The sequence below is a fragment of the Bombyx mandarina genome, chromosome 12 (assembly GCF_030267445.1).
Source record: "Bombyx mandarina strain Sakado chromosome 12, ASM3026744v2".
In the NCBI taxonomy this organism is placed as follows: Eukaryota; Metazoa; Arthropoda; class Insecta; order Lepidoptera; family Bombycidae; genus Bombyx; species Bombyx mandarina.
Window position 1 is genome coordinate 13,165,113 of NC_143219.1, and position 25,607 is coordinate 13,190,719.

Below are 25,607 nucleotides of genomic sequence, written 5' to 3' on the forward strand. Positions count from 1 at the left end.
CGAAGTTGGACTTACCTAATCGGACTGCCTGTCCCAGGTATATATATTCGTCTACAACTTCAAGAGTAGAGTTCCCAACAGTTACTGGGGTGGGCTTAACATGGACATTGAACATGATTTTTGTTTTATCCATATTCATTTTAAGACCCACTTGTTGGGAAACTCTATTGAGGTTACCGAGCATCTGCCCCAAATCTTCCAGCGACTCAGCCATGACTACTATATCGTCAGCAAATCGAAGGTGTGTGATGTATTCGCCGTTTATATTGATGCCAAATCCTTGCCATTCCAGGAGCTTGAAGGAATCTTCTAAGGCAGCGGTAAACAGTTTCGGAGATATAACATCTCCCTGTCTTACTCCTCTCTTTAACGTGATTTCCTTCGTGCAATGCTCCTGTACTCGGACTGACATGGTGGCGTTGTTAAACAAGTACTTCAACACCTCGACATACCGATAGTCAATACGGCACCGCTGGAGAGATCTAAGGACCGCCCAAGTTTCGATGGAATCAAAGGCCTTTTCATAGTCCACAAACGCCAGGCATAGTGGCCGATTATACTCTTCGGTCTTTTGTATAATCTGCCGCAGCGTATGTATGTGGTCTATGGTGCTAAAGCCTTTTCGGAAACCGGCTTGTTCGGTAGGCTGAAAGTCATCAAGCCTGCGTTCGAGACGGTTCGTGATGACTCTCGAGAACAGCTTATAGACATGGCTCAGCAGTGTTATGGGCCTGTAGTTCTTCAATAAGGTTTTGTCGCCTTTTTTGAAAAACAAAACCACAACACCCCTGTTCCATGCCTCTGGCGTTTTTCCTTTGAGCAAGGAGGAATTAAATAGCTTCTGAAGGACTGTCAGTACCGGCGTCCCGCCCGCTTTCAGAAGCTCTGTGGTGATTCCATCCTCGCCCGGTGCCTTGTTGTTCTTGAGCTGTTTGAGGGCCATCCTAATCTCGTACAGGCTGATGTCGGGGATATCTTCGGTATAATGTCGGGTTAGCTTGGCTCTAGGGTCTGCCACCAAGCTTGCAGGCTCATTGGACATCGAGGTATACAACTGTTCATAGAACCTCTCTATCTCCCGTAGCACCTCTGCCTTATTCGACGTTACACGTCCATCTTCAGTTTTCAACTTTGTCAAGTGGCTCTGCCCAATAGACGCGTCTCTTGCAAACACTTTGGAGCCTTGGTTCCGCTCAATAGTCTCCTTAATACGTTGTGTATTAAAGGAGCGTATGTCGTGTCGCATGGACTTCATGATTTGTCTATTTAGCTGCCTATATGACTCAGCGTCCTCAGAAGTTTGGAGTGTCATAAAATGTCGGCTAGCCATGAGGTTCCGGGTGTGGTCTGATAGTTTTTGAGGTCTATTTTTGTGGTGAGTTTTAAAATACTTAGACCCTACCGTATGGACAGTTTCCACCAGCCTGCTGTTGATATAATCCACAGATGCTTTGCTGTCTAGCCCTTCAAAGCGATTTGACAATTCGAGTTGAAAGCCCTCGCGGTTATGAATATGTGCATTCGGCGGCCGGAGCGTGGATTTCATCAGACGCGATCTTTCCAATTTGACATTGATACTCAATATGCCCCTGACAATTCGGTGATCACTTCCGGTTTTAACCCTATGAATCACAGAGACATCATTGAATATCTGTCTACTGGTGCTCATGATGAAATCGATCTCATTTTTTGTTACACCATCGGGACTCTTCCAGGTCCATTTCCTGTGGAGCGGCTTCTGGAAGAAAGAATTCATCATATAAAGTCCTTCTTTCTCCAGAAAGTCGACCAGCCTCTGTCCCCTGGAGTTCCGCTGCCCATATCCAAATTGCCCTACTTTCAGCTCATCATTGCTTCTACAGCCCAGCTTCGCATTGAAGTCTCCCATGACAACAGTGAAGTGTGTTTTGGAGCTATGTATGACCCTACTAACGTCCTCATACAAAGCCTCCACCTCATCGTCTGGGTGTGTTTGAGTGGGAGCGTAAACCTGTATGACCTTCAGCGAATATCGTTTAGATATTCTGAGTATAAGGCACGCTACCCTATTCGACACACTTCCGACGGACACAATGTTGTTCACGAGAGACTTGTGGATGATAAACCCAACACCACCTTGGGACTTCTGCTCTCCCTCTCGGTAGAAGAACAAGTGGCCGGACTGCAAAGTTATCGTATCCTCTCCCTGTCTTCGGATTTCTGATAAACCAATAACGTCCCAGCGCAGCTTGTCCATCTCTTCTTCCAGCTCGACGAGCTTCTCGTCTAGCCTCAGAGTGCGCACGTTGTGTGTTACCAGGGCCAGTGGTCGTCGTTTTGGGGGGTGGTAGCCGTGTCTCTGCCGGGGATTCTTAGCACCCCCTGCCCCACCGTTACCGTGACCGCTACCGTAGCCAGGAATAGCGGGGCCGCCGGGGACTAGGGGCCTGGTCTCTCTGTTACTTTCCATGGAGGTATTTAGCCTACTGTACCACGCTGGCTAGACGGGTTGGTACAGGGTTTAATTTCGAGTTTTCCTTCTCTTACACTGATGTCTTGTGCATATTCCCTTAGTCGGTTCTTACGACTCCCTGGGATTGTATAGGGGTGGTGACACATTGTATTCTTACTCCGTCACCACACGGTATTATGTTATATTGTATTGTATATTGTATTATATTATGGCTTAATTCATTTTAAATGTCTTCCGTTCACGTTAAAGCAATAATTTGTTACCAAACACCAGTTGGGAAAAAAAACTTACATGATTTTAGACGCACTGAGATAAAGCTCGGCTTTATTTCATTAATTTCAATCGGATACGTAACTATGAAGACTAAAATAAACAGGAAATTGATTAATAATTTGACATTTAAGAAATACTATCGTTAAATAAGTAACAATATGCCGAATTTATTAATTGATGTATTAACTAGTCGCATTGTAATCTCGCACACATGGATTTGACGGATGGATAGCATATGGTTCCCGAAAAGGCGCACTAAAATCATGTTTTAGCATTATCTGTTATGTGAAATGATGATTTATTGTCAAAACATGATAAGGACGTGATTTTTGCTTTTGATGCCTTAGCCCTTTGCGGTCCTAAGACTAATGTAATGTAAGACTGTATTATTATGTCGTAATACGTTTGGAAACTGGACCTGAAAGGGTTAAATTGTATTCGCGTGATTTGTCTTCCTTTGTTGCACGCACCAACTATCTAGACTGAGTATGAAAGAGCGTCGTTTTATTGATATTAAATGGGCAAAGGGGCCCATGACCCGTGCAATTGGTTAACGGTGTACATAGTTATAATTGAAAATTATTACATTAAGATAGTGTGATAAGATAGAAATTGGAATAGACTGCAATTTTTCGTAAAACAGGGCAGTTACCGTTTGACGTTTTGCTACGTAAATCTTATTTATTATAGACTAGCTGACCCGGCAGACTTCGTAGTGCCTCAATCGATAGTTCTGAAGATCTAAGCTTTTGTATAAAAGAAACTTAAAACAAACAAAAGAAATCCGTCCGACGCGACGGGGGACACTTCAAAGGGAAAACAAAATTGTTATTTTTATTTACTTCCGAGCATTTTCATATTATCTATCTTTTAAACCTTCTCTGGACTTTCACAAATAATTCAAGACCAAAATTAGCCAAATGGGTCCAACCGTTCTCGAGTTTTAGCGAGACTAACGAACAGCAATTCATTTTTATATATTTATATATATAGATATGTGATCAACTGAAAAGTTTCTCTTTCGGTTAAGAATGGAATTGTACTGGTGGTAGGACCTCTTGTGAGTCCGCACGGGTAGGTACCACCGCCCCGCCTATTTTCCGCCGTGAAGCAGTAATGCGTTTCGGTTCGAAGGGTGGGGTAGCCGTTGTAACTATACTGAGACCTTAGAACTTATATCTCGAGGTGGGTGGCGCATTTGCGTTGTAGATGTCTATGGGCTCCAGTAACCACTTAACACCAGGTGGGCTGTGAGCTCGTCCATTCATTAAAGCAATAAAAAAAAACCCACAGAGAGACCCGGCGAGAAACTCATTAGGCCTTCCGTTCTCAAGTATATAATACTGTAATAAAAAATAGGATCCCGATCATAAGTAACTATAAACCACATCATTATAAAATAGGCCACACGTTATTCCCAATACGCCCAGTGAAGTAAACTAAAAGAGGATCAATAACAACACAACATTTTATGAATTCGTTTGATATTATGTTTACCACAAAACTATAATAACCTGTCGAGTATCCTCGTATTCCGATAGCAGTGCAAGGTTACGTCAGTACAGGTTAGACAAGTTTGAACTCGGTAAAAAACTGCAACGCTATGTTTTAACTAGCTAACATTTAGCTCAGTAGCTACAGTAGTTTGTTTGTTTTTTATATCAATCCTAAACTGGAATAGCGTATTACGATATTCCGGCTTTTTTTTCCAAGAATAGCCAACCAAACATGCTTCGAAAGCTTGAATAGGAATGAAGGAACATTTTATAAGAACTTGATATTTTAACATTCGCTTTATTTATTTTATATGTTCGCCATTTTTTTTTGGAACGAAGTTCCTTACGGCAGGCTTGGAGGGGATAGGGATTTTGCTGCGCGACCGAACTGAAAAAATGTGATAGTAAAACCGTAAGAAAAAATCCGTGGAAAAAAGTGCGTGGAATAAAACCGTTAAATGAGACGTGTGCAGGCGCGACAGTCGTATACACAAGCGAGTAGTGTATAATACCTTTCTCTTTCTCCTTCTTTTTATTATTATTCATATAAATAGCTGTTTCTTGGTATATTAATATTATATATTTTTTATATATTTTACAGTAACCGCAACACTGTGAAGAATCCAAACACCTTATTTATTTTCGAGACTTGGAGATTACGGAAATTGCTATATTATATTATTACTTGAGAGAGCGTAGTATAAATTAGCATTTGGGACTTCTATTATAAACCAAAGAGATATAGTGATAGTGGAGCACAAATACCGCCTTCTAATGAATAACCATCAATTCGCCCAGACAGCAAACGATTATCGCGCTAGATCCTATGGTTTTTTTTTTTTTTTAATAATCCTATGAATAATTTTGTGGTTTTAATTTTGTTTTACAGATCGAAGACATATTAACTGCACTGGGTCTGTACGAGCATATGAGCACGCGTGCGTCCCGCCTCTCGGGTGGACAGAAGAAGAGGCTCTCCATCGCTCTGGAGCTGATCAACAATCCCCTCGTTATGTTCCTCGACGAACCAACAACGTAAGTACTAAGATCACTGTATTTTTTTATTGCTTGAGCTAGTCCCGTAGCGAGGGTGGTAAGGGGAGGCATCATGCCCCGGGCGCTACCTACTCGCAAAGCGGCGCTAGACTATCCGCAAAAAAAATTGATAGTTTTAATTTTTTTTATAATTGATTTCTGGAAAATATATTTCTAATTTAGTTATGTAGCCAGTGTAATATAATAAATGTTAATTCGTAAATAAAAAGGAAAAAAGGGGCGGACGCTAAAAAGGTATTGTGCTCTGAGAAATAAATCGTAAAAATGTTATAATCTAGTGATGAAAAACTCAGAAAATTCTTCACTCGTTATTTTTCTCAACAGTGGTCTGGACAGCTCCTCGTGTAGTCAAGTAGTCAAGCTCTGCAGGGATCTGGCGCAGCAGGGTCGTACCATAGTCTGTACGGTACATCAACCCTCAGCGTCACTGTTTGCGCTATTCGATCAAGTATACGTTTTAGCTGCAGGAAATTGCCTCTACCAGGGCACCACGAAGAACTTAGTACCATACTTGGAGGGGGCCGGAGTACCGTGCCCTATATACCACAATCCAGCTGATTATAGTGAGTCAGTTATTATTTTGTAACTTCCGCTCGGCCATAACAAATTTCGATCATAATTTTTGGTCGTTTGGGGCTGAATTTCTAATTACCCCTTCACCTATTGTTTTAATCATATCACATTAAGATTCCTTTGGATCACAACTTTGTTTACGTCCTATTACAGTCCCTAGATTAGTAATAAGATATTAGAAATTACGTCTTGTAAATCAATTACCTAATGACAACAAGTTGCAACACATCGACACCGGATTTGTTAAGTCTTTTCGCGGCCTAGTTTGTAGACAATCTGATTCAATTCCTTATCTCGTAGTTGTTTTGGTTTTTTTTTACAACGCAAATTTTATATTATTTTGGATTTAAAAAGCTATTCAACTAATTCAATTCCAATTCGATTTAAATAGTTATCGAATTGGCTTGCGGAGAATACGGTAAAGACAAGATCCAAATCCTAACGACAAAAGCTGAGAACGGACGAGCACTTTCCTGGTTCGACGATCCTGACTCCATGCCCACTATGGAAGTCTTAAGAAAGCAATGTCCTCTTAGCGTCTTAAAGGAGCAAGACCCTAGTACTGGCAACGAAGAAACTCCTAGATCCAATCAAAGAAAAGTACTTATTAAAAGAGGATTCTTAAAAGCAAAACGCGACTCCGTAAGTATTATTTTATATATTTTAATTAATTGAAATAGTCACAAGTAATTATTTACACTATCTTTGACAATTGCTTTAGTGATACATGATTAATGGCCTTTCATGTTAAAAGCATTGGATTATGGCCTTAAAATTACGTAAATAATCTTCGATATCTGTTTATCATCTTGTATACTATTCTACTTCATTGATTCGTATTTAATATTAATTATAACATATTTAATGTTAGCTATGAGTTAACAGTTAATTAAGATGTGTAACTAATGATCAACCATGATAAAGATAGTAAAATTTAAAGTTATCCGAAATATTGTGTAAATATTATAAATACGAAAATACATATTTTTGGATTCAAAAGCAGACGAGTAAATTCTGGTGAGTGGTCATCGTCGCTACTACACATCACTAATGCTAGGAACATAACCAAGATTCTTTAAAAATTCGTTTAGTTATCAACAATTGGCTGTTTTGTGGGATATTTTCTCAATCTGGGTATTTCAATATTATTTATCAATGATATGATGATATGTTATAAACAGATGGCAAGCTGAAAATGTACACATAAAAATGTCACGATCAATGATACACAATGAAATATATTCTGTGTTTACATTCCTTTAACAAAAATGTTATACTCTTCTAAAGTTTGAATAAACTTATAAATAATTTGTCTGTTACTGTGGGTACCTGCTATAGGATCAGAGTAAATATGATCAGGGGAGACCTGCTTAATATTACTGTGACTGAGAGTCCAGCGTGAGATGACCTTATTATGATGACGATCATGATGATGATAAAGGAAATTTGTTTTTTACTTGATTAGGTGCATGTTACGCGTTAACAGAATCCATAGCCATCACAACGTGAATACCATTATTACTCTTCAGATAAAGATTACGTTGTATTGAGACAACTATTTTTAACATTTGCGGTAGGACCATTTAGGACCGGATCATCATGATAACTTTTTGCCTATGGTAGTGAAAAGTGACGACAGCGATGATGAAAGTGAAAGTGATTTTGGCGAAAATGATAATAATTATCATATGATAATTGATGATCATATGTTACCGAAAAACTATGTGTTCTCAGACAATGACCCATCTCCGGCTAATAGTGAACGTGTTAGTGGGAGTTATGTTGGGGAGTTTATTTATCAAGGCCGGTAACGAAGGCTCCAGAGTCTTGGAGAACTACAATCTGCTGTTTGCGATACTGATGCACCACATGATGTCGCCAATGATGCTTACCATACTCACTTGTAAGTTGTTTGTTATTTGTTCAGTTCTGTCAAGAGAACATTATAAGTAACAACAGTTTTTCTTGAAACTACTATCCATGTCACCCATTATTAAATAGAAACCTACTTTTTTTTAGGTGGGTGGACGAGCTCACAACCCCCCTGGTTTTAAGTGGTTATTGGAGCCCATAGACATCTACAACGTAAATGCGCCAACCACCTTGAGATATAAGATCTAAGGTCTCAGTATATGTAGTTACAACGGCTGCCCCACCTTTCAAACCGAAACGCATTACTGCTTCACGGCAGAAATAGGCGTGGTGGTGGTACCTACCCGCGCGGACTCACAAGAGGTGATCACCACCAGTAATTACGCAAATTATAATTATGCGGGTTTGATTTTTATTACACGATGTTATTCCTTCACCGTGGAAGTCAATCGTGAACATTTGTTGAGTACATACGTATTTCATTAAAAAAATTGGTACTCGCATGCGGGATTCGAACACCGGTGCGTCGCTTAACACGAATGCACCGGACGTCTTATCCTTTAGGCCACGACGACTTCAAACTTTTTCAACTTCACCTTTTTCCATTAGATCCCATTTTCTCTTAACAATTTAAGGTAGATCGATGTTTTGTTTTCTTTCATGACGTTTAAGTATAAATTAGATAGCTGAATGGTTGTTTTTGCAACATTTCGCTTAATACGCGACATTTATCTTTATAATTAAAGGTCATGAGTCGGTCGGGTATTAGTATCAACAGTCATACCCGATCCTGTAAGCTGAATGGTAAACAGTCGACGTCGCACAAAACACGTCATTACGGATCCTCCCGATCCATTAACGGTGCTTTTAGGTACCACAAGCACCGGTCATCGTCCTCGTCGAACCCATGGACGAGCGAATTAACCCACAGACATAGCCCACTGAGTTTCTCGCCGGATTTTCTCAGTGGGTCGTGATTCCGATCCGGTGGTAGATTCTGCGAAGCACTCCTCTTGCTAGGGCCAGTGTTAGCAACACTCCCGGTTTGAGCCCCGTGAGCTCTAATAGCCTCTCAAGGCTATCAGCATAGTTAGGAAAAGAAAAAAAATCAACAGTTTCATGTTTTTAATTGAACTTCAATTAAGTTTATGATATTTTTTCCAAATTTTAAACTTTAAATGGCTTTCCTTGTAAAGTTACAAAAATGTCGCTGAAACCTTAATTAGCCTTTCACCCCTCGCTATGATGAAATATAAGGTCACTAATTAACGATTCTATGAGACTCCAACGAACAGAACATCCTGTAAAATTAACAAATGATCCCGCTTGCTAACGAAATTAAGTAATAAAAAAATTAAATAAATCGATAAAACACCATTGATTTTTTAAAAGATTTGTTTTGCATCATTTCCAGTTCCGTCGGAAATGTCCATATTATCAAAGGAGCACTTCAATAGATGGTACTCGTTGGGTTCCTATTACATCTCTATTACAATTGTCGATTTGCCTATTACGGTAAGTGAAATTATTTTCAAAATTTCTCTCGATTTCAAATTTGATTTTCTTTAAATTTATTTTTCATATTTATACATTTAGCGAAACACGGCGGAACCTTGGCTAGTATCACTATTTAACAAAAACTCCTAGGTTAATGGTATCCGTTACTGAAAGTGGTTCAGAAATGTGGGTGAAGTATGTATCTTCGAGAAAAACCTAACTGCAAGTTCAACTGCAAGTTGAACACTTCCTTTTTTATGGCTTAGATGGCTGGACGAGCTCTTGTTCGACTTAGTGTTAAGTGGTTACCAGAGCCCATAGACATCGACAATGTCACTGCTGCCATCCACCTTGAGTCATGAGCTCTAACGCTCAATTTTAAATACAACGTCTGTCGCACCCTTCAAATCGAAACGCATTACTGCTTCACAGGAGAAAATACGCAGGCAGGCAGAATAGATGCTTGGTAGTTTATTTAAATTGACAGGGTGTTTCGATGACATCCATAGGGCGGATTTCATTTTTTTTAAATCGGTGCACTATTATCTGTGATCACAAAAACCGAAGTAGTATTTTCCTCTGATGTAATTGGTGTGGCTTTATTTTTTCCGGAAGTAAACATCTGAAAAAAAAGTAAATAAAAATTCAGAAATTCCGAAAGTAAAAATAAAAGTAAAAAGTGTAGTAAAAATAAAAAAAATGTTTTTTCATTTTCAGATAGTATCTTGTGCGGTGTTCAGTGCGATAGTGTACACTATGTCTGGTCAGCCGATGGCGATCTCTCGGTTCGGGATGTTCTTCGCGATCTCCCTATACACGGTACTAGTCGCGCAAAGTTTCGGCCTCATGATCGGAGCCGTCTTCAATGTTGTTGTGAGTTTTTATATATGTTTTTTATTGATACAACTCGCTGGGTTTACCTCGGCTTTCGACTTACTGTCAAACTTTTTTTTAATAAAGATTTTGTAGTCCACCATATCAATCAGTACATACAATGAACCCATAGAACTAGGTGTGTTTGTGGTATTGAAGAAAAGTAATAAAAATAGAAGGTAGGTAAGTAAAGAACAAAAAAACTAAATGCATAACGAAGTCCATTAATAATAAAACAAAAGGAAACTGGTACTACATATAGTGAATCTAAGTCTTAATGATTTCCATGCGAACACTAGTATTATTAAAAATTGTTACTAAAAATTCTAGTTAAACACAGTGTTCTGTGTTGTTACTTTTACACTTGCCCCCCACAAACGCGAGTCAATTTTTTTGCCTACTTATTCGCTGGTACTCTAAGGGTCTATTCCAGCTACGCTATGACTGTGGAGCTCAGGGGCTCAATCTGGCCTATATTCCTAACACTAGCCCTAGTTAAAGCAATGCAATGCATCCTAGCTAAAGCTACCGCAGTATCGGAATAGTGACCCACTGAGTTTCTCGCCGGATCTTCTCAGTGGGTCGCGTTTCCGATCCGGTGGTGGATTCTGCGAAATACGGCTCTTTCTAGGATTCGTGTTAGCAACGTCATCAGGTTTGAGCCCCGTGAGCTCACCTACATGTTAGGGTGAAGTGAAATAGCCTCTCAAGGCTCTCAGCTAGGTAGGAAAAAAAAACTGAGAAGATCCGGCGAGAAACTCAGTGGGCTGTGTCTATGGTCAATAAAGAAGAATTCTCCAACAGTAAGATATATCTTACGTTTCCAGAACGGTACCTTCCTTGGCCCTACTTTGTCGGTACCGATGATGATGTTCGCGGGCTTCGGAGTGACTCTACGCGACCTCCCGCCGTACTTGTACTGGGGGTCATACGTCTCGTACTTGCGGTACGGATTGGAAGGATTCGTGGGCGCCATATACGGGCTGGAAAGACCGAAACTGGACTGCAATGAAGCACCTATATGCCTTTATAAGTGAGTTCATATCATTCAATTTGTTGTAAATAAAGATGAAAAATAAGGACATTCGAATATTTGCTGACCGAGCATTGATAATTGTTCAGTGATAGATCTTCCCTGTGTAAATATGCATAATCAAGACATAATCACCATATAAGACCCAACTATCCTCATTGCGTCAATAATCCTCAATGCGAGGTCGCGACCACCCTGAATATCTTTCTCCTGGACTTTCCTGCTCTTTCTATCTATCTATGTTCACTGCGTGGATCGCATTGTGGACTGAGGTGAGGTGAGGTTGGTCCGACCAGCGCATTGGACTCCAGACTCCCTACCCAACTATACATAACTAAATATTCTCTCTCTTCAATTCCAGATACCCAAGACAGTTCCTCTCTGAAGTAGCTATGTCTCCGGACAGATTCTGGTGGGACGTTCTAGCGCTCACGATCTTCGTCTTCGTATTAAGGATTGCAGCTTTCTTCCTCCTAAAATGGAAGTTAAACGCTGTTCGATAAAGACATCTAATTTGCTCAAGCCATTTATATATACTTAGAATTATAGTAGGTAGATTAAAAATGAGATTTTTTTTGGGCGGATATCGTATTTTGAAACGGGAATGAATTTAAGTCTAATACGATTGGTGACAAAAACAAAAGTTATGTTAAATGTAAAAAAACTATGTTAAATTCATTAAAAAAAATTTAGGTAAGTAGGTATTAAATTAATTATTGCAACGGTATCTAGGTTTTCTTACTTGTGCAAACTTGTACAAAGTAAATTATATTTTAGTGATTTCTGTTTTTCTAACCGTATTTTTAGGGGTAGGGGTAGGTATTTTAATTTTGTTGAATTTTTATCTGGTCTGTGGTTGAAATAGATAAAATTAAATTAAAATGAGTGCCATTTTACTGAGTCATTTTTATTATATCAAATATAAGTTTTCATTTAATAGTAATCGGATGGATGGTTATAGCTATATGAAAGAAATGTTTATTGACAAGGAAACGATAAAAATACGCAGCGAAAGCAATATTTTGATGTTTTACTTTCTAAGAAAACTCCAAATTTTAAAGAAAGTTGGCGCTTCATTTTGAATAATTTTATAATCCGCGAACATAATGTAGGTACGTAACCAAAGAAGACAATTTGCATTTCGTCTAACAACCGATTGGCCTTTATTATGTTTTTTTTTTGTATTAGAGTGTAATTAGTTTTAACATATCTTCTACAAATATACCATATTTTCTAAAAATATACTACCCTAATGCTGGTTTTATACTTGAAGCTTAAATAGTGTATCTATTATGACTTCAAGAGCTTGACATAAATTACAAATAGACATCGATGCGATGAATCCTGATGAAATGTCATAATAATATTTTTTATCTATGACCGTTCCCGGCATTTTTAAAACTTAAAATAATTTTTTTAAATTTTTAAATTATTAAAAAAAATAAAAAAAACGCCCATCTTGCCTTATTATTTAGGTTAAGTTAGTATTTTGTTTATCCCGTCTACATTTTCAGATCACTTTAATATATAATAAATAAATAATAAATATTTAATAACAACCACGACACGCTAACTGGTCCTGGGCTAAGTTCGTAAAGAGCTTGTGTTACAGGTACCAGAGAACGGAAATAAATGTAAGATTTTTATTATACACGTACATATATTTTAATATTTAATATACATCCATAACCCTGGAAAAGAGATTTATATTTATCATACAAATATCTTCCCTTGGCGGGATTCGCGACCCTCTTGTGTAGTGACCATGTCACTTACCACTACACCAGACGGCCGTTATATATAACAATTGAATTTAACATATTTATTTAATGTAATAGTGTTGTACGCATTGCATCAGAAGCTAAACGTTTATTTGTTAGCAGCGCCCTACTCCCGACAGATTAGATCCTTGACAGATTATGGGGTTACAAATTTAATAGTTGGCTTAGATTAATTTAGACTAATTTAGAGGAACTACATTACTTGCTACTGTAGACCAAGAATTTTCAATAATATGGAATGAATGCCTAAGGTCATATTTATAATGTGAAGTTTATCGAAAATATAAATGGATATTAGTTAAAACTTCATTTATGCCTGTCGATCGTCTATGATGGGGAAAATTGGAGAAATTTTAACTTTATCGGACTGTTAACGACAGTTTTAACTCTTTTGAAACGATCATGACTAACGCTTCGTAGCGGTCTTCTTTTAATTCCTTCCCATAATTAATTATGAAAAAGATTAATAGAATTAAAATAAAAACACATTCAGTTCTTGATTGAAATGAATTTATGAAATTCTTTTTAAGTATCTGTAGTTTATTTGGTAGAATTCCCAGTGTCGTATGAGGAGCGGTTTCTTGAAACTCAAGTTAACAACCAATTTCAAGTAAAGAACATATCGACGCTTGAAAGGCAAACATGACTAAGCGACAATAACTGCTTTGTACATAAATGATAGGCAATAATCATATTCGATGCGCAAAAAATATATATTTCTAGGTCTATTAAAATCATTTCAATCCTACAGCTAGATTCGTTAAAATATATTTTTTTTCAGGTATTACAACTTTAAATTAGTCTACTGTAAAGTTCACGCATTGTCGCTTAGTCACGTCTGCCTTTCAAGCGTCGATTCGTATTGTTTAAGTATGAAATTTATTTAAGTGTTAATTAAGAAATCATCGAGTTATGCTTATATGCCAGTGTTCAAATCCCGCAGGCTGGAACCAGTGTGCTTAGTGCGAGTTTTTTAACGTTCTCGACAACGTAAAAATTAACTCAAAGTGGAGTTGGAACAACGCCCCTAGCGGCAAAAACATACGGGTGCTAAGCACACAGATAGTGTTACCGATGTTGCCGCGTTGATTTACCACTACGATTGTGGAATGAAAATGATAACTATTTTCGTTATCATCCGTGGTAGGGCTAGCTAACAAAGCTATTAATATGTAAGAGTTGATAAGTTGAGCTTCTCATATAAGTTTGACGACCGTGTACCTACATACGTTGTAGGAAGGAAGTGTACACAAATACTTGTGGTAACAGTTAGCTAGTTTTTAAGATGGTTTAGTTGGTCACTTTATTTATTTTACGTTAATAACACATATAGTACTACACCAGTAGGATATTTTTTAAGTCATTGTTAAATTGCAAAGTGCTTGCCGGAGCCATTAGAATATATAATATATTAACTGGTAATGCGATAATCTTTCAATTATTTAAGATTGTAATCATTATTTTTCTTCATTTATTTTTCCATTCGCCTCCGTAAAAATAATTAGGATTGGACGAAATTTTGGGTATTAGACTAATTTTGATTGTATTTTTAAAGATTATATACATACATATTAAAAATAAAGACATTAAACTTAAAAAAAAATAGGTAGCATAGATTTATATAATTAATAATATCACCATATTTTAAAAAAACTTGTATATATGTATACGGAAAATTTAAAAACGACAAAATAAAATTTTATATTTTTTTACAAAAAAAAAATGTGTTTAATTTTTTTGGTACATACGTGAACGAAATGAAAAAGTTAGATTGACAATAAATATTATCTATATATATACTAGGGGGGGATCAAAAAGTAGTGAGAATGAGATAGAATATAATGACTATTGATAACTTAATAATTTATTTTTCTACATAGTCTCCGAATCTCTCTACACACCGAGTCAAGCGCTTTTCCAAGGCTTCAATCCCTTAAAAAAAAAAGTTTTGTCTTATTCTTGCAAAAAGCTCTCTACGGCATCCATCGTTATCGTATTCGTACCTGTTTCCCCTTAAGTATTCTTTCGATTTGGGGAACAGATAAAAATCGCTAGGCGCCAGATCTGGTGAGTAAGGGGGGTGGTCAACCAATTCGAAGCCAACTTGCTGAATGCCAGCCATCGCAACTGCCGATCTGTACGCGAGTGCATTGTCAAGATGAAACAGCACGCCCCTTCGAAGTTTCCCTCTCCTTTTCTCATTGATGGCATTCCTCAACTTGGGAATTAAAGCTTTATTGACCTCTAATAGTGGTTCCACGCTCAAAGTAATCAATCAACAATATCCCTTCCGAGTCCCAACATATTGAGGCCAGCCGATGCCACGGCACGAAACTTCTTCGGGGTCGGTGATGATGGTCGTTTCCATTGCGAAGATTGCTGTTTTGTCTCGGGATCAAAATGATGGACTCATATTTCATCCATTGATACGAAACGAGACAAAGAGCTTTCAGAATCTTCTTGAAACTTGTCCAATAATGTCTTCGCAATATCAGGTCGATTTTGTTTCTGACTGTCGGTTAACATTCGCGGCACCCATCTTGTAGAGACTTTTCTCATATTCAAAGATTGTTTCAATATGGATTGAATACTTCCATATGAAATGCCCGTTCTTGAATTAAGTCATTATTATCCTGCCCTTCTTTACCGGGTTACCTGGGGTCGGCGCAACATGTTTTCTTTTTCCATACTCTTCTATCGTATACCATTTCTTCGCTCACTCCCCTCTCACTCATATCGTCTTTCACGCAATCCATCCATTTCTCCTTAGGTCTACCTCTTCATCTATAACCTTCCACATTCATAGTTAACATTCTCTTACCAAACTCATTTTCATTTCGTCTCATCAAATGTCAAAAACAACAAAATCACCGAGCAGATCAGATTATAGTATTTTCACAGAAGCTATCTCCAGACAAGATCTATCAACATCCACTGTAGATAAAAGAAAACCACGTAGCCGGTGTAAACGGCCAAGGATATAGTTCTTATTTTGAAGCCTGGTAGACTATCGATGGCGTTATACACTATTTGTCCGTTCAGATAATTTACGTATAGCCTGAAACCAAAATTGTGTTATTGTTTTTCGGATTCAATTAAATTTAGTTTAATTTGATTGTAAGGTACATATACAGGGTGTCCCAGAAAGAATGGATAATCCCGAAACACCTCATAGTAGAGCTATTGGAACACAAAAATAAAATTCTTAGATAGTACCCAAATTAAAAATAAAGAAAAAATAAAAAATTTCATGTTTAAAATTTAAGTTCAGGTTAACTTTTATAAGAAAATACACTTGCTACTCATACGATTTCCTGCACATTCCTTAATAGTCCATGTAGAATATTATAACATCAAAAAGCCTATGGATTTCATTTATTTGTATATTCCAGAAACGCACAGCAGTATCGAAAATATCAACTATGTCCCCAGTAGCTCTACTATGAGATGTTTCAGGATTATCCATTCTTTCTGGGACACCCTGTATATCCAATAGTTTCTCTCAATAACGTTTCTGTAAAACCATTTACCTACTTATATTCAATTGGTGGTAATGCGCCTTGTCAGCCCACACGAGCAGGTGCCTCTTTTTGCCGCCAAAGCAGTAATGCGTTCCGATTTGAAGGATGGATCAGCCGTGACACTAGAACTGAGGCTTAGAACTCATGTTTCAAGATAGGTGGCGGCATTTACGTTATAAACGTCTATGGATTCCGTTAACCATTTTACGCAAGCTGGGCCGTGAGCTGGTTCGATCGTCAAAACAATAAATCGAAAAAAATGGTGCGCATGCAACTTAGTTTACGTGAAAGAAGTGAAACTTCTTTTGCGGAGTGTAGTAATGTGGTTTTCTTCATTTTTCATCCTTAAATCAAATTTCTCTCGAATAGGCAATGCTGTGTACTCGTATAAGAGAAACGACCTCTTCACCGTTTATATATATTTTAAATTATATACAGAAGAAAAAAAAGTCCTTCATTAAAAATAAAACATATGATAATTAATATGTTAGTGCCATTTACAGGAGCAATGAGAAACTAATAACAAGTTGTCTAGTGGCCGCTGCCCGTAAACATAATGTGTATAAGAGAAACGACCCAGCTCGCTTTCTCCCTCTCTCCAAGGTCGAGTGGTTCGCGAGACGCTCTGTCTATTTTCTCACTTTCGCTCGTCCTAAATTGTATCTTTTCTCTCTAGCTGTAACGAATGTGTTGCGAATCAAATTTTACTCTGAACGCACCTAAAGAAGTTTCACTTCAAAAAACTACAAAATACAATTTGTTGACAAAGCTTTACGCTATTAATAACATTTATACTCACACAATGAGATAAAACAAATAAAAAGCTGTCATAATCGTGAAACGCGGTGCAAGATTCCTTGGCCTCCTCCTTGGAGTCAGTATCAAGTCTCCGATTACAACGACCGCCGACACGGTGTGCAGCGAGTGCTGGCACCAGTACGGGAGGTAGTCGAATAGTTTCCGTGGAGCCATCATCTCCGGGTTGGTTATCATCGTCGTCCAAAATACTATATCTGCCATCTGAGAAGAATATTGGGCACATTTTTTAAGATCAATGCTCTAAAATTTCTATAACATTATCTAACTCCAAAATAATACAACCTCATGAGTGGTAGAGGAATCTGTTGTGATTTCCGTCTTCTGATCATCGTTTCAATGGAAAAGGAGAGAAGATATCGAAATCTCGAAATCGGGGTCAACGATAGTGCGATAAAAAAAATTAAATGTCACAAAAAAGCGCGAACACGGTATGTCCCCCTTCTTAGCTAACTCAGAGTCACGTAATCACATTGGAGTCTGATTATAGATTTCGACTAGTACGGGCACGACTACCGCACAATAGGGTTAAACATACCATGAATAATCCAAAAATTCAGGTTTAAAGGATGTGCGTAGGACAGCTTTCATTGTTAAGCAATTGACGCTTGTGTCTCCGAGGTAGGCTAGCGGCATTTACGATGTTCTCGAATCGCCCGAATCCACTCTCGGATCCACTCTCGGTGATTTTAAGCTCTTCAAGCACTGGGCACCGTTCTCGTCGAACGTCGAACGAAGGGTTCGACGAGCGAACTAGCCCATAGACACATTCCACTGAGTTTCTCGCCGAATCTTCTAACTGGGTCGCGTTTCCGATCCGGTGGTAAATTCAGCGAAGCACTGCTTTTGCTAGGGCTAGTGTTAGCAATGCTCTCATGTTGAACCCGTGACCTCACCTACTGGTCCAAGCGCAATTGGAATGGCCCATTAGGCTACCAAAGATTAGGTGGGGGAAAAAAACCCGTTTTGCGCATGTGAGCTGCAGCTACAGTCGGTAACTTGAAAGACCGTGGACCGTGAGTTCATGGTACTTATGTACTAGCAAACGCATTTACGATAGCCAGACGATAGCCAGACTGATGAAACTCACAAAAGTTGTGGGTGCCACAACGCTGGTCATCGTGACGTCCGCAATCTTTTTCAGTAATGGAATGCATTTCCGTCCTCCGCTACCAAGTCCACAGATGTTCCACTCGCAATAGATGACGATCGGCAAATAACAAAGCATTATCAGCTGAAAAAGGAAAAAATACTAACAGGTATTTTTAATGATTACAAAATGGGTGTGGCGATTATTTATTTTTTGTTAATATGAACCTCAATCCAATTATTACGTCTGCAGTGTGTGTTCATGTGTGTAATCTGTGTGATGTATGTAATGGCACATTTATGCGTTTCATTATTTTTAGACTATTCTTAATTTTTATTTGTTAAAATAAACCGTAAAATAAAGGCATTTGCTTCATAGTTTCAAAAAAACATAGTTCTATCAAGATACCTATGCAACCTACATACTTGAAACAAACAAAAAATCTTGGATGATTCGTGGTTTGTCGATTTGTTATCAAATTTCACCGTATTAGCACAGTGTGAGTGACTAGCCAATACGTTATCATCGCGAATTATAACAATAGCATCTAAATCACAAAGAAAACGTGAACATATTTTTTTATTGCCCCTTTAGACAGACGAGCATATGGCCCACCTGATGGTGAATGGTTAACGTCGCCCATGGACGTCAGCAATGCCAGGGGCAGAGCCAATTAGCTGCCTACCATATGCGTTACACCTACCCTTCGTTGTTCAATATCAAAAGTATTTCTATGTGACCAATTGGCCAAAGTAAAATACAATAATGAATTAATTAATAAACTTACATTAAACCAACAAGTGAGGAGCATCCATCTGATGTAGAAATAATTACGTATCCTGGGATCTGCATCAACGGTCGTATCAATAGACAATGTCACGACCGCGGTTACCACTAAATGTACGAAAGCGACGAAGTGGAATGAAATTCTTAAATATGACACCAAATTAATACATGAAACATGAAACATTGTGGAGCTTAAAGTGTATAACAGAAGTGTATTTATGTAGGATTTGTAGTGTGTACCTTTTTAATCTAATTTTCTATTCATATTTTTTAATCGATTGTGACATTATCACAATCAGAAATCACTAATCAGTAAATAATCAGTGGATTTTTTTCTCTTTGTTTTGATGCCGGGTCGATTTTATTCGAGGATTCGAAGGTTGAGTGCTTGAAGCAAGTGTTTTGGACATATACGTATTTTTCACTTATTTTTCGGGTGTTTTATTGAATTTAATCCCATGTTGATTATCTAATTATATAAAATAGTGAATATATGAATATAAAAAATAGTGAAATTATTAACGGCGTCGACCCCCTCCCCCCCCCCCTCGATCCCGGGGGAGGTTATATCCTTGACCCATCTAACTCTCCAATCCCAATGGACACGGAGGTAATCCATACTTTTAGAAAAAGACAAACTCCTCCATATTCTGATTATTCCAACCACCAAAGAAAAATACAGTCGCGCAAGCAATCGGATCTGTTCGGTCTGTGTATACTTTACCAGAATATGAGGGCAACAGAAAACGGTATTTGGATCAGGATGTTGCTCCTTTTTGATCCACGTAAGAAAAGATTGCGAGTCTTCGTCTAGTGCTACACTTCGCCCAATTAAGTTTGGTCACTTTTTACACCACAACGATATCAAGGACGTGCTAAAGACGGCGCTAAACGTATCGGCCAAAACCGCGTCTCAGTCCAATTTAAAACTGCTTTTGCCGCAAATTCTTTCCTAGATCACCCAGGTCTTGCCGCAGCTAAATACAATGCTATTATTCTTTCTTATAATGTGACCCGCATGGGTATTGTAATAGGCGTACCAGTAGAGTGGACCTTAGAGAATTAGTTTCTTGCATTGAAGTTCCTGATGGTTTTGGACGTGTCATCAGAGCCCGACGACTGAATAAAAAGTCAACTGAAAATAACCCTACTATTTGGACTCCAACTCCGACACTTGTTCTTACATATATTGGCCAAAAGCTTCCAGATAAGGATTACTGTTTTTACACTTCCCTCCCAGTTCAGACATATATTTTACCAACTATTCAATGCAATAATTGCTGTGGGTTTGGACATGTTGCTACGCAATGCCGTCAAAAGCGCGTTGTTTTATCTGTGCGAAATCTCACTCTGGTATTGACTGTAATAGTTTATCTCCAATACCTACCTATTTGTTTTGCTCTGGTAGCCATAAAGCCATTGATACATTCTGTCCTGAACATTCTAGACAGAAATCCATCAAACTGATGATGTCACAAGAAAATATCTTATACAACGAAGCATCAGTCAGGTTTCTTCAAGTTAGAAGATCTTTTGCAGATATTTCTCGTACTTCTTCCTCCCTTTTTCCCACTCAATCTTCCCAAGCCCTAACCCAATCTTCTTCCCACACCCAAGCCATATCCAATTCAGTCTCGTACCGTCGCACTTACTGTACTTTAATACATAAATATAAAACAATTTAAAGTATAAAAAGTTTATTCGAAGTGGTCTCCATTGGCTGCAATACAGTCCTTTAAACGTTGAGACTAGTTATCAATAGGAGCACGCAATCTTTCCATGGGAAAATTTTTCACTGCCAATCGTACGGATTGTTTTAGGGACTCCAAATTATCATGGCGTTTAGAGCAAGCCGTACTCTCTAAAACTGACCATAAATCATAATCCAGCGGATTAAGATCGGGACTAGACGACGGCCAGTCTTCAGCTCTGATGTAGTCCGAAACGTTCGTTTCCAACCAAGACTGCGTAGACCGAGCTTTATGACCTGGCGCCGAGTCTTGCTGGAAAGACCATTCTTGATTATTGAACATGGTGTTGTTAAGGGGCTTCACTACCTTCTCAAGAATGGTATCTTGATACACTTGTGCCGATGTTTTGATACCTTTTTCACAAAAGTATGGGTCAGTCACTCCTTCATAGCTAATACCCCACCAAACCATCACTGAAGTCGGATAGTGCCCACGTTGCACTCTGTCGACTAATTGGGAAGCTTCCTTAGAGCTTTGAGCAGAAATACGGTCATTTTGTTTGTTAAAATGTTGCTCAATTGTAAAAATTTTCTCATCCGGAAACAAAAAATTTCTATGACCTCCCTTTGCGTACCGCTTCAGTAGTTGTTTTGATTTTACCACCGTATTCTCTTTTAAATTATCAGTTAAGAAATGACCAGTACGTCTCTTATAGGCTGCAAGTCCTAAGTCATCTTTTAAAATACGTGACATGGTTCTAGGCGCTATCTTCATTTCCCGAGATAAAATATTTTGCTATCGGACAGGATTTCTTCGAATTCTTTCCCTTACTGCTTTGACCACCTTTTTCGTACGAACACTACGTGGGCGGCCAGATCTTTTTCTGTCACAAACAGAGGAGGTCTCATTGCACCTATTAATAAGCCCGGTACACAAACATTTTACTAATACCAAGCGTATGGAGAGTTTTAAAAATTGCATTTAGCTCCATACCTACTTTGTGTAATGCAATTACAGCGATTCGGTTCTCTATATCACCCCACTCCATTTTAATATCGCAAAATATTGTACAATGTATTGGCGCCAAAATGAGAAAACTCAATGAGCAATCATATAAAAATGACAGATTCCAAATTCAAATGTAATATTTTGTTTATATTTAATTGTAACAGTATTTATGGCCAGACTACATCGACATATTATCGATGCCAGACTAAGTATATTTTCCCGTTTTGGGGACCTTGAACTACCGAACAATGTCGTATCTAAACTTACTGAGGTTACTAAAATTATTAAAAATGCCCAAATTCCTACAATGGAATTGTCACAGCATTGCACACACACAAGAAGAGTGATATTATCACTCTTCTTGTGACCCTATTTTAAAACCTGGGAAGCCCAGCTCTGACCCTTCTAGCTATCGGCCAATCACTTGTCCTGTACAATGGCTAAGATATTGGAACATTTAATCAAGAACCGTTTAGAATGGATTGTGGAAAATAGGAACATATTAGCTAAATCTCAGTTTGGATTCCGAAAAGGTTTTAGCACTATGGATAGTTTAAGCATATTTGTAACAGACGTTCGTATCTCCTTCTCTAAAAATGAGTCTTTAGTAGGTGTTTTTCTGGACGTGTCATCTGCGTTTGACAATGTTCTTCTTCCAGTGCTCAGGCGGAAAATGCTGCAGCTGAGTATTCCTATGAAGATTGTAAACATAATTTTTAATCTCCCGTCTCCTAGATTCGCATCTATTCGTGCTCCAAATTATTCTTCCTCTCCCAGACAGCTGTGGAAGGGTCAGTCCTTAGCCCGTTATCTCACAGTATTTATACGTAGGATTTAGAGCTTTCGGTTAATTCCTTTTGTCAAGTTCTACAATATGCTGATGATCTCGCACTCTACGTTTCTTCTAAGAATATTGATGAGGCCTCTTCTCGCCTAAATTCAGCTATAGGCTATCTCCAAGACTGGCTCTCAGGCCACGGTATGTCCCTATCTATCCCTAAAAGCAAAGTGGTTGTTTGCTCTCGGTCCAGATCTTGTCCCAATGTTTCAATATCTTACGATCAACAAAAAATTTCGGTTGTAGACAATGTGAAATTGCTTGGTGTGGTATTAGGTTCTAGATTAACTGGTGGTCATCATATTAATATATTGTTAAAAAATGTGAGAAAAATATTAACATTCTGCATTCCCTATCTGGTGTCTGGTGGGGTTGTCATCCCTATACTCAAAAACTTATGTATAACGCCTTAATACGTAGTCATGTAGTCTTAATACGTACTTAGACTATGGCACTTTCCTCCTTGACCCTTGTAACAAATCTGCTATGTGTTCCCTTGACAAAATTCAATCTAAATGTCTGAGTCTCAAGTTGAGCCCATGAGCTCACCAACTGGCCCGCGTGAAGTTGGAATAGCCCCTTAGGATACCGACGAAAAGGTAGGGAAAAAAAAAGAAAAAAACTTAAATGTTTTATTTATGTCTATTTATATTTAGATACAAATTTTTCGCCAATAAATAAATCAACTTAGTGACTAAAATATATTTTATACATTATATTCCGTACAAATTAAACAAAGTATACTTATTTAAAAGGCAAGTCATTATCCTCATGTCTGATGCAACAAGTGTCCTTGCTTTTGTTTAATTTACCTCTAAAAGAAAATGAGTATGATGATATGGCTATTGTATAACACATGGATATCAGCAACGCTCAATGAAAAGTCAACACACTGGTTGCTGCAGAATATTTCTGTAAAATCTCATTTGAAGGAGATTAATACTCTGTGGGCTGACTATATGCAACTTGCATGCAGCGCAATCCGCGTCCAGTTCAATAATGCTTTCAGGGCTGTGTTGAGGCTGCCCCGGTTTCGTAGCCCCTCGGGTATGTTTGCAGTGGCTCGTACGGATTGCTTTCATGCGACCATACGCAAGTGGTGCGCATCCTTGGTATGCAGGGTGCGGGTCAGCTCCAACACGGTCCTAGCCATGATTGCAAACAGACTGGACTGCCCCTATACAAGAAACTGCTGTAATAAACATCTGTCTCTCATTAATCTAACAGTGACTGGTATGGTAGTGGTTACTCAGTTAACATTATTTCATTATTTATTGTATTAGTTCTGTTATGAATTTTAATTTCATATTAGCAGTTGACAATTTTAATTTTAATAATTTTGATTTGGTTTCATTTTTGTTTGTTTTTGTTTTTAGCCATTCTGATAAATTGGAATTTTAAATTTTATTGTATTTTGATTTAGATGTTATGTAATTGTATGAGAAATTTTATGGGCTTAAGTTGCCTGAAATAAACGCATTTCATTAATTCATTCATTAATACTAACTCTCGAGAAACACCAAAGCGGATATTAGCAGATAAAATAATGTACATTGAAAACTCAAAATGCTTAACCTCTTTTAAATTTCTATGTTAAAAAAAATATTACAGCACCGTAACAAAATTTCACATTTTAATTTATAATCAATATTATATAGAAAAATAATTCTAGTATGAATACCATCACTATGTTTTTTAAATAATATTCAGATAGACAACAGTAAATATAAAAAAAACCTGTGCCCTTCTGCACTTATTGATATATAAATACTTTTTTGAAATTAAATTGTTAATTGTACTACAAATCTGTGGATTACAATATACTCAGCAGTATGTTTATATAGTTAGATCAAATAGTTTTCCATATTTATCTAAATAAGAACTAATGAATCAGTCATCCCAAATTTCATGGTTTGGGTCAGTTTCTGGTAAATATTCTTTCTGCAATATTATCTTGGGAGTGGTGATCGAGGCTACTGTTTTTGGAGGCTTCTCTATCGGAAATATAGAGGTCTTAGAAGGGCAGTTCAATACGTGAAACTTCATGTCTTCCTGGGTATACCTGTGTGTTGCGTTGTAAGGGCACGCAATCATTGTTGGGTTTATCCATTCACATTTGACAATATGGCGCTGCAGCCGTGATCTTGGTACGCGGTGAATTGGATTGTAAGGGCATGACACGAAGGGATCATCCATTTTGCTCCTAAATATTAAATTTTTAATTTTTAAAACAAGACTAAACTTTTCTAGTTGTTCTTGAATGAAATAAACTTAATAGGCACAAATGAATGTTTACCTGAGATCCGTAAGAATTCAATTGTTAAATTTGAAACTTAAATTTATAATTAGAATCTACTGGAATCTATGTTTATTAAAATGAAACAAAATTTAAAGTTTAAGCCCCCAGTTTTGGCATCATAGATTTACAAATACGTGGATTTATTATCTATGGTGCTAATATCGTCTTTGACATATTAAGTGTATAATCTATGTCTTTGACAAATGACTCGAATGACAAAATTAAAAAGCAATAATATATCTATTTTTTTAACTGGAAAGACAAAAGTATCGTACCATACAGTTTAATCTTTTATAATTTTTTAAAATGCAAAATGATGATATGAAGTGAAATGAAGTTGATTAATTTAAAACATTAATCAATTGGCATAAAATTAAGTGAAATAAAATTAGATGAGATGACACAGGATGAAATATAACTTCAATTTTACAATTGTGGTTATTTACTGAGATTTTTTGAGTGGACTTTTTAAAGGATTGCAAGAAGCTACCTACTTCCAGCGAGTTTGTTTAATTTTCCCACATTTGTGAACTTTCACAGATACAAAACAGTTAATAAACAACACTTATTACATATTTAAGTCTGAAGTAACACTAAATAGACAAATAAAACAATTCACACAACTTCGCTCCTCGCATTCCCGTCAAAAAGC

At 37.6% G+C, this 25,607-nt stretch overlaps 3 protein-coding genes across 4 annotated transcripts in view; 1 reads left to right on the forward strand and 2 right to left on the reverse strand.

The window, feature by feature from the left end:
• LOC114250527 (ATP-binding cassette sub-family G member 4) overlaps positions 1 to 14,629 on the forward strand; it is a 66,711-nt gene extending 52,082 nt beyond the window's left edge. Inside the window, exons 4-11 of the mRNA XM_028184433.2 lie at positions 5,111 to 5,256; positions 5,602 to 5,840; positions 6,242 to 6,492; positions 7,585 to 7,753; positions 9,137 to 9,237; positions 9,937 to 10,092; positions 10,920 to 11,125; positions 11,487 to 14,629. Of these exons, the coding sequence (XP_028040234.2) occupies positions 5,111 to 5,256; positions 5,602 to 5,840; positions 6,242 to 6,492; positions 7,585 to 7,753; positions 9,137 to 9,237; positions 9,937 to 10,092; positions 10,920 to 11,125; positions 11,487 to 11,628 (1,410 nt within the window). The 3' untranslated portion in view covers positions 11,629 to 14,629. The remainder of the gene's footprint in view (positions 1 to 5,110; positions 5,257 to 5,601; positions 5,841 to 6,241; positions 6,493 to 7,584; positions 7,754 to 9,136; positions 9,238 to 9,936; positions 10,093 to 10,919; positions 11,126 to 11,486) is intronic.
• A 71-nt stretch (positions 14,630 to 14,700) lies between these two features.
• On the reverse strand, positions 14,701 to 19,322 carry LOC114250537 (androgen-dependent TFPI-regulating protein). The gene is made up of 4 exons (XM_028184447.2): positions 19,121 to 19,322; positions 18,334 to 18,477; positions 17,227 to 17,447; positions 14,701 to 15,964 (listed from the first exon to the last, which is right to left on the reverse strand). Exons 1-4 carry the CDS (start codon positions 19,301 to 19,303, stop codon positions 15,811 to 15,813), a joined length of 702 nt encoding a protein of 233 aa, XP_028040248.2. The 5' UTR covers positions 19,304 to 19,322; the 3' UTR covers positions 14,701 to 15,810.
• Positions 19,323 to 23,284: 3,962 nt separating this feature from the next.
• Positions 23,285 to 25,139, reverse strand: LOC114250544 (uncharacterized). 2 transcript variants are annotated; one of them, XM_089732037.1, is made up of 3 exons: positions 25,019 to 25,139; positions 24,953 to 24,988; positions 23,285 to 24,859 (listed from the first exon to the last, which is right to left on the reverse strand). In XM_089732037.1, exon 3 carries the CDS (start codon positions 24,850 to 24,852, stop codon positions 24,547 to 24,549), a length of 306 nt encoding a protein of 101 aa, XP_089588163.1. In that variant the 5' UTR covers positions 24,853 to 24,859; positions 24,953 to 24,988; positions 25,019 to 25,139; the 3' UTR covers positions 23,285 to 24,546. The 2 variants fall into 2 exon arrangements, with proteins under 2 accessions (XP_089588163.1, XP_028040259.1); XM_028184458.2 differs by having other exon boundaries at positions 24,953 to 25,111.
• Between the last annotated feature and the right edge of the window lie 468 nt (positions 25,140 to 25,607).

Coding starts and splice junctions, on each gene's coding strand:
- LOC114250544 (XM_089732037.1), bottom strand. CDS start 24,852: ATGGATGATCCCTTCGTGTCATGCCCTTACAATCCAATTCACCGCGTA.
- LOC114250537 (XM_028184447.2), bottom strand. CDS start 19,303: ATGTTTCATGTTTCATGTATTAATTTGGTGTCATATTTAAGAATTTCA. Junction 17,448..18,333: donor TTGTGGCACCCACAACTTTT/GTGAGTTTCATC, acceptor TATTCTTCTCAG/ATGGCAGATATAGTATTTTG. Junction 15,965..17,226: donor TATTTGTTTTATCTCATTGT/GTGAGTATAAAT, acceptor TTTTGGTTTCAG/GCTATACGTAAATTATCTGA.